The sequence below is a fragment of the Aedes aegypti genome, chromosome 1 (assembly GCF_002204515.2).
Source record: "Aedes aegypti strain LVP_AGWG chromosome 1, AaegL5.0 Primary Assembly, whole genome shotgun sequence".
In the NCBI taxonomy this organism is placed as follows: Eukaryota; Metazoa; Arthropoda; class Insecta; order Diptera; family Culicidae; genus Aedes; species Aedes aegypti.
In genome coordinates this window covers 272,352,401-272,368,366 of record NC_035107.1, presented here as the reverse complement: position 1 = coordinate 272,368,366, position 15,966 = coordinate 272,352,401, and the positions used below count along the sequence as shown (strand labels likewise).

Genomic DNA, 15,966 nt, shown 5'->3' with positions numbered 1-15,966 from the left:
TGTAGCCTACAAGTGCTAGTCGAATTACGCGTATCTGTCAAAGATAAGCAATTAGGGAGAAATTGAAAGGTATATGGTACTCAAACCTACTTTTTGGTTCTCCATGAAGAGTGGGTTGGAAAATGGTTTAGGAGTGAAGACCTCATTTTGAGCGCCCTCACCAATTTTTGTTTTTCATAGAACAAAATTTTTAAATTATTGCTGTTTCAGGGTGTCCATCTATCAGGGAAAAGAGGGAATACACACAAAGTCGAGAAATTGTTAATTGTTTGCACATAGTAAGTTTTTCAGCAAAATCCTGTAAAAAATTTCAGTTCATTTAAGTAACTTTTGTCAGATTTTTTTAAACAGTTTTCACTGATGCTTTATGATTTTCTAGCTGAACATATTGAGCACATTCAAAAGAAATCTTATGGAACAGCATTGAAATCCAAGGTTCTTTATAATATGTTTGATGAATTTTTTTAATTGATTTGTTGGTCGATGCTTGTTTGGTTATATTATTTTTTTTTTCGCAAGCAAACAATCAAATGTTTTTAGCGTGTCTGCCATTGAAAACTCTCCTTGTTCCAACGAAAGTTGCTAATAGGTTATTTCTACCATATAAAACATCTTCTTCGACAAATTTGAAAGTTATAGGTGATTTTTCAAAAAATAAAAAATCAATTGTTATATCTAGAAAATCAAAGCCATGACTTAAGGGTAACTTCAGCAAGCATAGAGTTTTTCCAATTCATGCTGGTCTTTTAAATTTTGCAAAAAATTGTTTAGATTTATTTGTTCAAAACTCTTTGAGAATTGAAATCTATTTTAACTTACGTACGGTATTTAAAAAAAAATCATTACATTTTTTCTACAAATAACTTCGTTTATAGTTCGATTTCTTTGTATAGTTGTATGACGAAAAAAACTGAAAAGATGTATACTACCCACCATAAGTATGGAATCGTTGCAATACTGATTGTGAGTATTGCAGCACTTTTAAGTTTAGCATCACCCAAAATCCAGTGATAAAAATGTTTTCAACAAAAATAAAAAAATCGCAGGGGCTCAAAGACGTATATTTTTAGATAACCTCAAAAATAAATAGATCTAGCACTTCAGAATCACGAGATAATATTCATTTCAGGTGATGCTAAACTTTTCAAGGTGCTGCAATATTCAGTATGAGTGTTGCAATACGCGATTCCATACTTATGGTGGGTAGTGTAAATGTTTTAATCAATTCTGTGTTACTTAATTTTATATCCAAAAGCAAGCACAACTTAAATTTAAAGGAAAAATAAAAAACCTTCTGGAAGCTAATTGTTAAATCATATAAGCTCCTGCTCTACTTAATTTAATATTCGTGGAACTGCAATCGATGACATTTTTCCAGTATTTGACAGTCACTCATCAAAACATTCCATCAAAATGGTCGAAACAATATGAAGTCACGGAATCATGACGTCAGACGGTTTTAAATTTTAAGGCATCCGGGAAAAATCCGGCAATTGAAAAACTGATATTGAATGGACACCTTGTGTTTTTCATACATTTTGAGGCTCTCATCTTTTTTCATACACTAAGTTTAGGGAAATCTTCTCTAACAATAAACGTTTGATATGAAACGGATTTTTGTAAATTAGGTTTTTGCCATCTTTCTGAAAAGCTGGAACTCTGTGAACAGGTATGCGGTATCCCACAAAAAGCTATAGAATTCTCTTCGGTTTAATTCGCTAATTAAACCGAAGAGTTTCCTACCGAAATCACAAATCTTTCATCCAAATACACGAATACATCTGCTCTCTTGTTTATGAATGAAAGTAAATTCACGTTAATAAAAGCTGTTTTCGTTTCCTTTATCCAATAAGTTTTTCGTATTATACATACACGATTATCAACCCCCATTGGTTTGTATTTTATAACAGTTATAATCGAATATTTTAATAAATTTCCAATGGACTAACCTCATATTCCAAATAGGATGATTAATCCTATCGAAATTACTAAATCATGGTTCCACCCCCTTTCTATTCCAGCGGGTCGCTCCGGTCGCAAACTTGACGACGTCATCGACAAGTATCAGAAAGCCTGCCGGAAACTGCACCTAGCACACAACGAGTACGTCCTGCTGCTGAGCGAGGCGGCCGAAATCGAAAAGGACATCCGCACCATCCTAATGCCCGGATTACTGGAGCACCAGCAGTCCCAACAGGAGGCATTCATTCTCACGTGGTACGTTAACCGGGGGAAGTTGCCACCCCTAACAAATGATGATAAATCGATTTCTTTCCTCAGGCGTAATCTCCTGCAGGACATGTCCAAACTGGGTGACCTCACATCGGACAAGTACAGCGAAATCCAGCAGCGGATAGAAACGAACATCAGCAGTATCAGCCCGGCCGAGGAGTACCGGGAGTTCACCGAGAAGCACAAAACGACTCCGACGGCGCCGGTTGTGTTCCAGTTCGACGAATCGCTCATCGAGGACAGCCTAGGGAAGTTGCAGGCCAACACCCTGACGGTGGACAACCTGACGGTGGATTGGCTCAAGTCGCGGCAAACGGAGCTCGAGAGCTCCATCAAGGATCTCCAGGAGGCGCAGGGAAAATTGTGTCAGGAGCAGAACGGCGGAGCAGTTAATGGCGGCACAAAACCTCCGACGCCGATCCTGAACGGATCGAACGGCACTAGCGTTAAGGATAGTAGTAATAAGTAAGTTGAGCTGGATTTGGGGAGTCTGGTTCTGGACTAATTTGGATGGTTTTCTAGGAATTCCAAGGAACTGATAGCACTGAGATGCCAAGAACGACAAATGCAGAAGCAGGTGGAGATGATTCGGGCCGCGCTGAACGACGTGGGCTGTGAGGAGCTGCCGTCCGGGTGCGATGATCTTTCCACGATGGAGCATCTGATCGAGAACAAAAAATCCGTTAGCCAAGATCTGTCGGTAAGTAGAGCTCTATCTGTCGTCCCGGTGGTAGGTCATTTGGTATAAAGTCCTTTGACATAATGGTCATTTGGCATGATGGTCGTTTGGCATAAATAATCAGAACACAAGGGTATCTTGGGGGTGACATTGATTTCTCGACTCCTTGATTCTTTGATTCCTTGATTTCTTGATTCCTTGATTCCTTGATTCCTTGATTCCTTGATTCCTTGATTCCTTGATTCATTGATTCCTTGATTCCTTGATTCCTTGATTCCTTGATTCCTTGATTCCTTGATTCCTTGATTCCTTGATTACTTGATTACTTGATTCCTTGATCCTTGATTCTTTGATTCCTTGATTCCTTGATTCCTTGATTCCTTCCTTGATTCCTTGATTCCTTGATTCCTTGATTCCTTGATTCCTTGATTCCTTGATTCCTTGATTCCTTGATTCCTTGATTCACTGATTCTCTTGATTCCTTGATTCCTTGATTCTTGATTCCTTGATTCCTTGATTCCTTGATTCCTTGATTCCTTGATTCCTTGATTCCTTGATTCCTTGATTCCTTGATTCCTTGATTTCTTGATTCCTTGATTCCTTGATTCCTTGATTCCTTGATTACTTGATTACTTGATTCCTTGATGCCTTGATTCCTTGATTCATTGATTCCTTGATACCTTGATTCCTTGATTCTTTGACAACTTGATTCTTGAAGGAATCGGGAAATCGTGGAATCAAGGAATCAAGCATAAGAAGTCAGTAATCAGTAGCAGAACTCAAAAGTCAGAAGCCGTAAGTCAGGAGCAGACTTGATAGAGTAAGGTGGGGCAAAAGTTCGACCTTAGTGGTATAATCAAAGTTTCCAGGAAAACAATAGCAGTTAATACAAAACAAATACCATACAGTTAACCTTCAACATATTGGCTATAATTTTGCTGAACAAACTTGTGTCAAAATATTCACCCATTTTTAGTTACAACAGTTTCAAAATTGGTTGTCTTATTCGAACTTTTGCCCCACCGGTGGGGCAAGAGTTCGAATCTAGTGTGGGGCAAAAGTTCGCTGGCTTAAACACAAAATATCGATCCTTTTATGACAGACATCTTTTACACCAGCCGTAAACTTAAGTTTGACGAAAATAACACACTAAATTTTCATCAAAAAATTGCCCAAAACCAGATTAATTGTAATATACTCAAAAATAGCAGTTTTTCGCAAAACTAAGTGGATATTTAAAATTTTGGTGGCAGTTTTCACACGATCAGACAAATTTAACTAAATTTGAAGATAATATGTGGATTTTAGGCAATTTGCAAATTTTTCTGTGATTTTCTACATGGGTCGAACTTTTGCCCCGCTGATTCGAACTTTTGCCCCACTATGGGCCAAAAATTGTTTTCAAGCATTTATGCAAAAACTAATACACCTCAAAGCAACCTTATGATAGGCCTAGAAACTCCCTTACATAAAATATTGAAAAAGATTTTATCTTCAATTGGTTCCATGCAACGAAAGTTTGACCAAAAATTACAATATTCACGTCAAAAAATTACAAATAGCCATAACTTTTCCAAATCTCAATCGATTTTTATGATATTTGGAGTGAAAGTCTCTTACTTGAATAGCATTCGAACCACCATGACATTTATAAGATTTGTTTTGAATTAAGCTAGAAATCTTAAAAAGAAACTCTTACCCCACTCGAACTTTTGCCCCACTTTACTCTAATACTCCTCAACATCATCAGAGTTCGATGCATTCTCTAGAGCTGCTTGCTGCGTTTGCCTCTTTGCGAGGGAGCGAAAAAATCGTGGAATCAAGGAATCAAGCATAAGAAGTCAGTAATCAGTAATCAGTAGCAGAACTCAAAAGTCAGAAGCCGTAAGTCAGGAGTCAGGAGTCAGGAGCAGACTTGATAATACTCCTCAACATCATCAGAGTTCGATGCATTCTCTAGAGCTGCTTGCTGCGTTTGCCTCTTTGCGAGGGAGCGAAAAAATACCGAAAAATGAGCACAAAGCACAACAGAGCAAAGTTCCCTCACAATAAAGGGCTTTCACAACTCCGCGATGCCTGTTTTGTTCGGGCGGGTCACTCAAGAGTTATTTTGAAGTATGAGTAAAGGTGAGCATAGACAAAAAAAGAGAAAGAGTACCAGACAAAATCCTCGCATTTTCTTGCCCTCTCGCTCGACTCGTTTGCAGATCTGTGTTAAGAATTTTGAGTTCAATTTTTACTCCTGAGAAAAACGTCAAATTCGCCTTATTTTTGAATCGATGAGGAGTTTCTGTCAAGCCAGGTCAGAAGTCATCAGAAGCCAAAATCAATTCGAAACCAGTATGTGAAATGGCAAATAGAACTGAATTTTGTAATTTTAGAGCCCACTTTATGAGATGTTACTCGGACTCTTTAAAACCAAAAATCGGCACTGGTTACATCCTTTTGAAATGTCGTTGCCGAATTTCGTCCAGAATATATGAAAAATGGAAGCAATGGAAGCAGAAGGACTCAGTAAGTTATCAGTGGCGTGTTTCAATCTGACAATTTCTTAGCTCTGTTATGCCAAGCGGCCATTATACCAAACGACCTGTATGCCTAACGATCAATATATCAAACGGGGTCCAATCTATCCGTTATGCTCTCATCCGGTTGTGGTGTTTCTTCACTTGGGGTTTTTTATGGGCTCTCGGTGACGGTCTCTGTAAACCCTTATCTCTGTTCTCTTCCTCATCCTCATTTGTGTGGCTTACGGGATTAAGGAGGACTCTCATAACACCTCTACGACGCCGTTCTTCTCGACGAAGGGCGGCGCAGCCAGCGGGGTAATGTCCATGCTCAGGGACCAATTTCGGCGGAAATCGGCCGGCCCTATTGCCGGTGCCACCTCGTTGCTTACCGTGAAGGATTCACCCGCGTCAACGCCCCGACCTGGCCAGAAGTTCATGTCCACGCTGCTCCGAAATGGCGGCGGTGGTAGCAGTGCAGCGGGTACAAATGAGAACGTCGATGGGTCAGCAACGGTAAATGAGTGTGAGCACCCGTTGAGTGACGAGAATGTGTACGTTGAGCCTGTTGAGTTGATGAGAGTTGATAATGATGATGATACTAACCGACCGGATCCGGAGTATCCGGAAAACCGTTTGTCCACTAACACCTATGTTGATATGGAAGCTAACCTGCTGCAGGTCGAAACGGCCGATACTAACGACGACCGCGTGGTGCTTAGGTATGACGAGAGCTTTACTAACCATCATCGTCAGAGGATGCTGAGCTCCGAGGATGGGTTGGCAAACTACAAGCGACTGAAGGGAAGTGAAGAGAGTGAGGTTATGTTGCTGAACTCATTGAACTCTCCGGAGAATCAGTCTACGTCGGACGAGCTGTACACGAATGACATGAACGATTCAAAAAACAATCTTCTTCAAGAGGACCCCTACGAGGTCCCCAAAGGGATGCTCAATTCTTCTATCGACGCTCATTTAGATAGCATAGATGAACTCAATTCCAAGCTTGATCAGAAACTTTTCTCGAAAGCAACAGAACAACATGACTATTGCAACATTCCGTCCAATGCGGAAGAATCCCATCAGTTAACAGTTGCCAAAATCGAGAAAGGTCCAGAGAAAGCTAGTTTCCGCGATAAAATTAGAAGGAAAATCAAAATTAAGAGTACATCGACCGAGCAGGACCGAGACCAAAAGTTGGACGACCTGGACGAACCGAGCAATAGCTTTGCTGACCGACTGCGCAGCAAGGTATCCAATTTGAAGAAGAACGATAACGACCAATTCAAGCTAATGAAAAATGAAACCGGATCAGCGGAAACCCCTAAGGAAGGGGACGACCGGAAACCGAAGAGAAAGAAGAAGAAGCGCAACAAGAATCGTAATCAAACTTTCTCCGAGGACGAACTGCTTGGTGGTGAGGAAATGGATGAGTCAAAGCTAAATGAATCGGGTCGTCCAAATCCGCCGGGAGAAGGTGAGGACAAAATTACCTCTTTTTCTAGCTCGGTCATGTCTACCTTTCGGGAGATAATGCACTCCACCAACAAGGTGAAAGATTCCTCCCTGAACATGGCCCTGCGCCAGCACCATCATCAAACCGGTTCCGCCGCCAGGGAAGACAAAATGGATCTAATTAATAACGGTAAGGACACCGCCGGTAATCGACTGACGGCGATAAAATTCATTTTCTCCGACAACCGTCAGCAGAGTGATTCGACCGGTTCCACTCCGACCACCCCGGAGCACCTAATCGTCAGCTCCCCGGACGATGAAACGACCGAGTCGCATTACTCCCTTCCCTCGAACAACGGCGGCTGCCACGTGGCAAGTGAAAGCACCGAATCGCCTGGCACTACCAATTGCAGCACCAAAGGCGCAATTGAGCATAGCTGTACTGGCATCGGCGGCCCCGCCCCTTCTAAGCTTTCCTCCCTACTAAAACACAATCTGAAAAACCGCTTTAATAAACTGCACCAGAGAATGCCCAAACTGCTGCTGCATAGCAACAGTCCCAGCCCGCTAACCGTTGCTCCGGATGAGGCTAAACTATGCCGAGCATGTAGTCGTCGCTTCCGGCAGCTACATCCGAGCAAGACGGTGCTCGACTTTACCAAGGAGTATCCCAACGGGGGGCGGTTCTGTCGAAGCCACGGCGGAGACTACGACGGGCCGGACGAATCCGACGCGGAGGATGGCGACGATTGGGGCACTTCCGAGATGCTAAATCTCGATTACGAGGATATTGACGTTATTACCATTAAGACTCATAACTATGCAACAACTAATACCACTACTACTACTACTAGTGCTAGCACTGCTACTGATTTGGTTGGTGTTGCCGTTACTGCTGCCGTTGCTTCTTCTACCGGGGAGGTTATTGAAGATAATGGTCATGATGATGATGATAATGGCGATGGTGTGAGTATTGATTTTTGTTGTGTTCCAACTAGTGCACGCTGCTTGTAAACTGCTGTGTAGGTTTAGTTTAGGACGGAAGTGCATGGAGCAGAATCCGGTAGGTAGTTTGGCTTGCATGCGTGCTCTTGTAATCAACCGTGCGTCTCCTTCACGGTGGAAAGCTTCTTCTTGTACACCACCCCGAACGGAAAACCAAAGAGTTTAAAATTGAAAAAAATCAATGCCGTTCGAATTAATTGTGTTAAATAAGTGCTAGTTTTCCCGAATAAGAATGAACGAATGAAATCTTTTCTGTAATTCCTTTGAAAAATAGTTACTCTTTGATGAATTACTTCTTAGATTGTTAAGGATTTGCTTCAAACATCAGGTAAGAAATTCTGTAGTGATACAGTGGTACACCATATCTCCACACCTAACTTCTCCATAAGTTCATGACAATCGGTAGGCTTCAAAATGGAAAAGTAACCGTTTGCCTTGAATTCAATCTTCCTGCACTTTAGTAGCCTGATACAGTGACAACTCGCTATCCAATGCAAGCATGCTTGAGTCTGGTCAGAAGTGAGCTGTAGACAAATCTCTAAAGTAGTTTCAAGAGTGATGTACAGGAAATTCCGTAAACAATGTGTGAAGAAACTGCTGAAGAAATCAGTGGAATAATTCCAAGAGAAATCATGATAAAATTCGTCAATAAGTTTCCGAATGAACCATTTGAAAATTATCTGCAAGGAAACATTAAAAAAACCGTTGTAGTATTTCTGCATGAAATTTTGGAGGATGTTCTTTTCTAGAAATCTCTTGTGAGCCTTTGCAGGCAACTCTTGTACGAGTTCTTAGAAAAAAAATCTTTAAAAGAATTTCAGCAAAGAAAATTCAGCTAGAATCTAGAAATGTTAATATTCATCTGTACATGAACTCCTGTGAGTCATGTGAAAATCGCTGTAAAAAATATGTTCAAAATCCAGAAAGAATCCGTGGAAGAAATCCAGAAAGAATCCGTGGAATTTGAATCATAGAATTCAAAAATAAATTTCCCGATAAATCATTTAAGAAATTTCTGCATCAAATCCTGAAAAATTCTTTGTGAAAAATCCATCGCATTTTTGAAGAAATTTTTGGGATTGCTGAAGTAACTGTATAGAAATTCCAATACCTTTCTCTAACAAAACTCCTGTAACGTGCAGAATCCCTGTGAAAATTTCTGTAGAACCTGCTAAAGAAACCCGTACAAGTAATCTTGAAGATACTTCCGAGTGAATCATTTGAGAGCTCTTTGTAAGGACTCCTAAAGAATCCCTCGTGCAAGAATGCTTGAGTTAATTTCTCGCATAATTGCTGGAACAAAGCTCTCTGTGGGAAATCCTAAAGTAATCCTCTAGAGGAATATTTGAAAAAAATCCCAAGAAGAATTTGGAGAGAATATCCTGCGGGATTTTTGTACGAATTCGTGTAAGAATCATTGTGGCTATCCCTATATGAAATTTAGCAAAGATTCCTGTGTACATTTCCATTGTAATTTCTTAGGGCTCTTTTTGGCTATTACTGTGTGAAATCTCCTGTAAGAAGGAAAATATGTCTGTATACACTTCGAAATGGGGGGACGGACCGGGTGTATTAGTTAGAACACACGCCATTCACGCCGAAGACCTGGGATCTAATCCCATCCCCAAAATAGCCACGTTGGTCCCGAGATGAATTAGCTCAGGTCTAAAAATAGTTAGTTAATATTGATAAAAAAAAATCCGTAAATAATTTGTTTGGAAATCCTTGGTGAAATCCATAATGGAACCTCTGTATGCTTTTCTTATGATATTTGAGGGTTCTACTAATTTTATGATGGACTGTTGTAGATATATCCATAGAAATATCTGTAGAGTATCATGAAGACTATCTGGAAGAAGTAGTGGAGCAATTTCTAACGAAATATGTTAAGGTTTTGTTTTTTTTTTTCTGGAAGAACCTATAGAGGAATGTGTTAAGGTTTTTTCTTCGTTTTTTAGGAATTTCCGCATTTTTTTTTAAGAATTCCTAATGAAATCCCGGAGGAATCTGAGTAGAAATCGTTAAAAAAGGATCCCTGAAGGGTTCGATAAGATTTCCCATGAAAATTTAATCACGATTCTCCCTAGTAAATCAGAAATTCTCTGGAGGAATTCATAGGAAAATATCTCAACAATAGGGTCCTAAAATTTTTAATGAAATCTTGTTTTAATTTAATAAATAAAAGAGCATGTTACTGCAACTACTTTAGCAATTTTTCCCGCCCAAATAACGGCTATATCATATTTAAACATTAATTTTAAAATTGGGTCCATAGATGAACCTTGACACTTTTAATCATATTTGAGATTTGACGTTCGTTTAGTCCACAAAAATGCCCCTTAGTCCACAAATGGGCTTTTAAGCTGGGAGGGAGAAACCGATACAAAATTTATGTACGTCATAGTGAGCCGAGATTCTGCTGTCACGAACTGTCACTGTGAACCCAGATCTTAAAAAATGGACAAACACGAAAAAAGCGCGTAATTGATCAAAACATATTTTTGCATTTCAACAAAGTTGACAACAATCGGTTGAAAATCAATTCCTGCACACCCAAAAGCAATACCACGATAGCACCTTTTAATTTGATCGAATATAAAGTACTGAAACACGCATCTTTTTACTCTTTTCCAGTCAAAATTAAAATTAAATGCACATAAAGCTATGGCCCTTTTGCAAGTTTGTCCAGAAAGATCGCAGGTACACATCAAAAGAAAACTAGCGTTTTTTCCCAAGCCTGCCTTGATTGTCGTTGGTGAGCGGAAGTTATTTTGCAATTTGGAAAAGTGTTGTTCAAAATTTCGTGTGTAGTATCTGTGCCTCCCTCCCAGGGTTTAAATTTTAACACTGGAGTTGTTCCTTTCTGACGTTTCAGAAGAGACACGGAAAACAAAATACACCCAAAATTTTAGTTTTAGCCAAGGGGTGTGACAAAATCTAAAAACCATAAAAAATGTTTTTTTTTTTGGACTTAAACAAACGAAAAACATTTAAAAATTGAGTATACATGTGTTTTAGCCTAAATATAAGCGTTTGGTTCTAAAATTGGGAAAGAGCTTTAGGACCCTATAGCGTAATATCGAAATTGTTCGGCAGGTTCTCAAAGAAGTTACTTCAAAGAATTTCTTGATAAATTTCTGAATGAGTTCCTGGAGAGATGACTGGAGAGGAAATATCTCTGTTTTGTATGGACCAAATATCAAATATCTCTGTTTTTTTTATGGACCAAGAGGTCTGAGCCACAAGCTTAAAGTGAAAAATCGCTGTTTGAATTTTAGGACCAATGTTTGATAGAATCGTGTTTTTATTGAATAACACCGTGTGTTTGCTACTACAGTGTCAAATTTCCCCGCTCAAATAACGACTAGATCCATGTTTCTCAACAGGGCGTCCGCGGTACCCCGACCATGTAAAAAGCACGCTGAAACTATCACCTCAAAGCGATCCGTTTTTTCACCGTTACCAACGTTGAGAAACAGTGGACTAAATCATATCTAAACTTTTTTTTATATAGGTCCAAATTTGAACCTTGACACTTTTGATCATATTTCACGTTCAGTTAGACGACAAAAAAGCGCCACATGGGTTCAACTTTTAACACTGGAGTTGTTCTTATCTGATATTTCGGAGGGGACACGGAAAACGAAATACACACAAAACTTTTTAAACTCTAGTTTGTGACAAAATTTCAAAAACCGGAAAAAAAAATTATTTCTACTTAAACCATTTAAACATTTAAAAATTGAGTAAACATGTGTTTCTGCGATTGATACTAAAATTAGGACAGGGCTTTAGAATCCTATTTATGGAGTTAAGGCTTGTTCCAATATAAATCACTATGAGAATTCCTGGAGAAACCAGAAAAAAATCTCGGGAAAAAACTGTAAGAAAATTTGTAGTAATTTTGATATATTACTACACAAAAACTTCTGTAGTAATTCTTGTCAACATTTTTGTGACCATTCTAGGAGCTCAAAGAAAAATCTTTGGAGGTTTTAGATAGAATTTTTGAAAATACTTCCGATTGAATCATTTGAGAGCTATCTGTAGGAAACTCTAAAGAATCCGTTAAGATTTTTCTGTATGAATTTCTAGGAGACACTTTGGAGTAAAAATATCTGTAACAATTCTTAAAAGATATTGTAAGATCTTTTCGTGAAAATCACTGAAGAAATCTTTAATAATTTCTAAGGATTCAAAGATGGCATATCTGTAAGAATTATTTAAGAGAATTCAGTAGATATCTTTAAAGCTACTGGTTTCTACGCTGTATACTAGGAATAAATCGAACAAATCTTTTTTGTTTTAATTCCTTCATCAAGACTTTAATGAATTTCAGAATATCTGTTCAAATCTGTTCAAATTCAATGGAACGATGTTCTAGGTTCAACTGATTATCTGGAAATCCTTGGTGAGATTAGAAAAGGCAAAAGCCAGTGTTTGGATTTCGATCAGAATAAGCCGATCGAACCATATTCGGAGAGTGTAACAGTTCGCGAACCATAGCAGTTCGTGGCACATCGCATTCGGAGAGCCCTATGAATGTATACATTCACTCTCTCGTTTGGTACGTGGCACGAGAGCGTTAAAGAGCAGCAACTCTCACAGACTGCAACAGTATCGAGCCATTCGGGTTATTTATGTTTTGCATAAAATTGATAATAACTTATTTTCTGATAATGCAGCCTGTGTTGACACACAGTGATCGGGACCAAACAGTGGGTGGTGTGTGTATGTCTTGTTTTAGTTCATGGCTCGTTATCTTCAACGAACGGTAAATGTCATGTGTGTTGTATGAATGCAGGCGTATAAATGGGCTGAAATCAGTGAATCAATTGTGACCCAACACGCAGCAACAAAGATATTGTCACCTCCTATTCTTGTTGCAACAATTTTAATCCGTAACATGAGTTTATCATCACTTGAACAGAATGTGACAAAGATCGATCACCACGTGCGCAGCGATTTTCTGGGCTTCGCATTGCAATTTTCGAGAACTTTCTCCGTGTTGGTAAACATTTACACATTATCAAACAGCATTCATAAAACAATTTTGGTTTTGTGTTTAAAATAACTGATTAATCGCGAGTTGAAAAGGTTGCAACAATATTGCGCTCTATGATTGTCATGACAATTTTGCTTTTGATTGTGTCCTTATTCGCAACAGTTGCGACAAACGGTTGTGAACGAGCTTGTTTTGTTGTTTGTTTTTCGTCTATTTTGATGATAATTTGATTCACTGGCTGAAATTATGGCTCATGTGTCAATGATCGTTAATTTTTCCAAAGCCTGCCGAAAGCACAAATATATGCTCACGGAAGTGAGCTGATAAATCTCGAAACCAAACCCTGACGAAAAATAACTCTCTTTTAGAAAAATAGTCGCAAACAATGCCAAATTTTGCATTTTTGTGTGTGCGTGAATTCATATGTAAGTTTTTGAGGAAAGGTTCGTGTGAATAAGGTTTATCCACGCAAAAGGTCCATATCACATGTAGGTAAACGACCTTCACGATTACATGAATAAAGATAGCATACAATTTTTCCGCAAATTTACAAAGTTAACCTCCAGCTATTTCTCTAAACATACGTCCTGTGCTACAGCACAGCAAAAATTTCAGTCATAGCTCGTGCTGGACTTTAGAAAAAATCTACTATTTCTGAACCCTCTGCAATAAAATCCAGGTACCGTAATTTCGGGTGAAATTGATCATTTTTCACGTTTTTTCTAGTTTGTTTTCTATGATGTTAACAAAGCCAAACAACTCAATGCAGGAAAACAAGTACATAGGTGAGCCTCATCGACTCATGTTCCGAAATTTTCTAACAAATGTCATTTTAGTGTTAACAAATATCTCTAAAATAAAAAAATCAGGGGGTCTCATTTCGGGGTGAAATTGATCACTTGTCAATGCCATTATTGTTAGATTTCAAAACAACTCTACATGATAAATTTAAGCTCCCTGAATCCGAATATGCTTGTCAAATTCTTAACAATGCAATATTTATATAAATAACGAATAGTTAAATTTCAACAATTACGCGGAAAACGCCTAAATGTATGCAATTTCCTAAGGAATTCAATGATATCTAAAAGAAATTCAATTATTTCAACCATATGAGCTAATTGGTACGAGTTTTGGTGATGAAATCTGGTTTGGTGATATATCTCAAGCACCCTCATAAACTTTCAGGTTTATACCATGTTTAAATCCTTGCTTAGAACTATAAGTTTATGGATGTTTGTCAATACTACACCGTACATGATTTTGAAATTTTACATTATTTTCATAGTAATTGTCATGTCTACCTATCTCCAGTGATATTAATTATTCTGCATTTTGGCTTGGTACCTTTTATCTGTTCGTACCTACGGTATTTCTGAGCTATAAGTACTGGTCGCAGTTGGCGCAGAAGGGAGACTTCCCGAACTGTGGACTGATTAACATATTATTTTATTCTTTATTTGCAGGATATAAAAGTGGCGACGAGGATCATGGAAACGCGTGTTGAAGATAATCGATTTTCTTTGGGGTGGCGAATTGCATTCTTTAACGCAAAAAACTTCACAACACACAATTCAACAATAGTTACGGCAAACAACGTTCATTTACTGCAGCTTACATTGATATTTGTACTCCATTACCAATAAATAAAATCGTGTGATATGATGATCAATTTCACCCGTCTGATCAATTACACCCGAATTTACGGTATTGCTGTAAAACTTTCTGAAGATTACTCCGAGGAACGAACAGAAATTCCCTAAAAATTAATTAAAATTCTTCTAAGACTTTTGTAAACTATCCTCCAGAAACTCCGTAACGAGATTCCATCAGTCTTCCAGTACTTTTCCTATGAGTTTCATCATTAATCTAAAGTCCCGTAAGTAATTTCTCGCAAATATTTTTTCACGAATTCCAAAAAAACTGCTGTGCTTTTAAGATATCTCCTGAGATTCCTCTAGAAATTTCCACAGGCATTGCACTACATAAGGCGATTTTAAAGAAGCTTTTCCAACAGTTTATTGCCTACAGCAGTCTTTACAGGATTTTGATTAGAAATTTCTTCGACTATACCTTCAAGAACTCCTTCCGAAATAGATCCATAGCATATATTTTTTCCAAAAAATCATAGTTTCAAGGAGTTTTTCCAAAATTCCGAAAACTCTCAAGAACTCTTCAAGGATTCATCCATAGATTCTACCAAGGATTCTACTAATATCATCTCAAAAATACCTTGCATTAGTTCAATGGTTTCTTGAAAAAAGATTCCACAAAAAATAGAGATACCTCTCCAATTATTTAGATATTTGGAAGTATCGCATTTAAGAGATTTAAGACACATCCTAATGAAAATACAGCCAAACCTATTTTTGCGGCCTAGGCGTAATTCCTACTTACGCTCCCTTGTTTTACACTCTAAATTTCAAACAACGATCCGTTAGTCTGTTGACGACCAACGAAAACCAAATGTAATTCTGGAGCGGGACCGATGAGGATATGCCGAAAATCGATATTTCCATTTTAAAATCCATGGTTTATGAAAATCACTTAAAATCCATGCAATATGGGTATTTCTGGAACTGGATCGATGAGTAGAAGCAAGAAAATCAATGTACGATGTCATTTTGGAATTCATGATTGCGACTTCCGGATTGTGAAAATCACTTGAAACCCATGCAATATTGGCATTTTGGAACAGTACCGATGAGCAGATGCCGGAAATTGATGTCTAACGCCTGTTTGGAGTCCAAGATGGCGAATTTAGGTTTGTTCTGGCTATTACTTCTCGATTCCGTTGCAAAAAAACATATTGCAAGGGTTTCAAGTGATAATCACAAACGGGAAATCGCCATCTTGAATTACAAAATGGCGTCAGAAATCGATTTTTGGCATCTACTCATCGGTCAAAAACTACCCATGAGTTTTAGGATTCCAAAATGGCGTTCAACATCGATTTCCGGCATCTTCTTATTTGAGCCGTACTTAAAATATCCTTATTGCATGGGTTTCAAGTGATAATCACAAACCGGAAGTCGCCATCTTCGATTCCAAAAATGGCGCCAGACATCGAATTTTGGCATCTA

The 15,966-nt window shown here is 38.5% G+C and overlaps 1 protein-coding gene across 9 annotated transcripts in view; it reads left to right on the top strand.

The window, feature by feature from the left end:
• The window catches only part of LOC5564565 (tyrosine-protein kinase Fer), a 212,270-nt gene that overhangs the window by 169,644 nt on the left and 26,660 nt on the right, over positions 1-15,966 (top strand). For 5 of the 9 annotated variants that reach the window (XM_021837843.1, XM_021837842.1, XM_021837839.1 and 2 more), the window contains 4 exons: positions 2,022-2,217; positions 2,281-2,697; positions 2,755-2,932; positions 5,674-7,839. In XM_021837843.1, coding sequence (XP_021693535.1) covers positions 2,022-2,217; positions 2,281-2,697; positions 2,755-2,932; positions 5,674-7,839 — 2,957 coding nt within the window. The remainder of the gene's footprint in view (positions 1-2,021; positions 2,218-2,280; positions 2,698-2,754; positions 2,933-5,673; positions 7,840-15,966) is intronic. The other 4 variants (XM_021837845.1, XM_021837844.1, XM_021837846.1 and 1 more) reach the window with 2 other exon arrangements.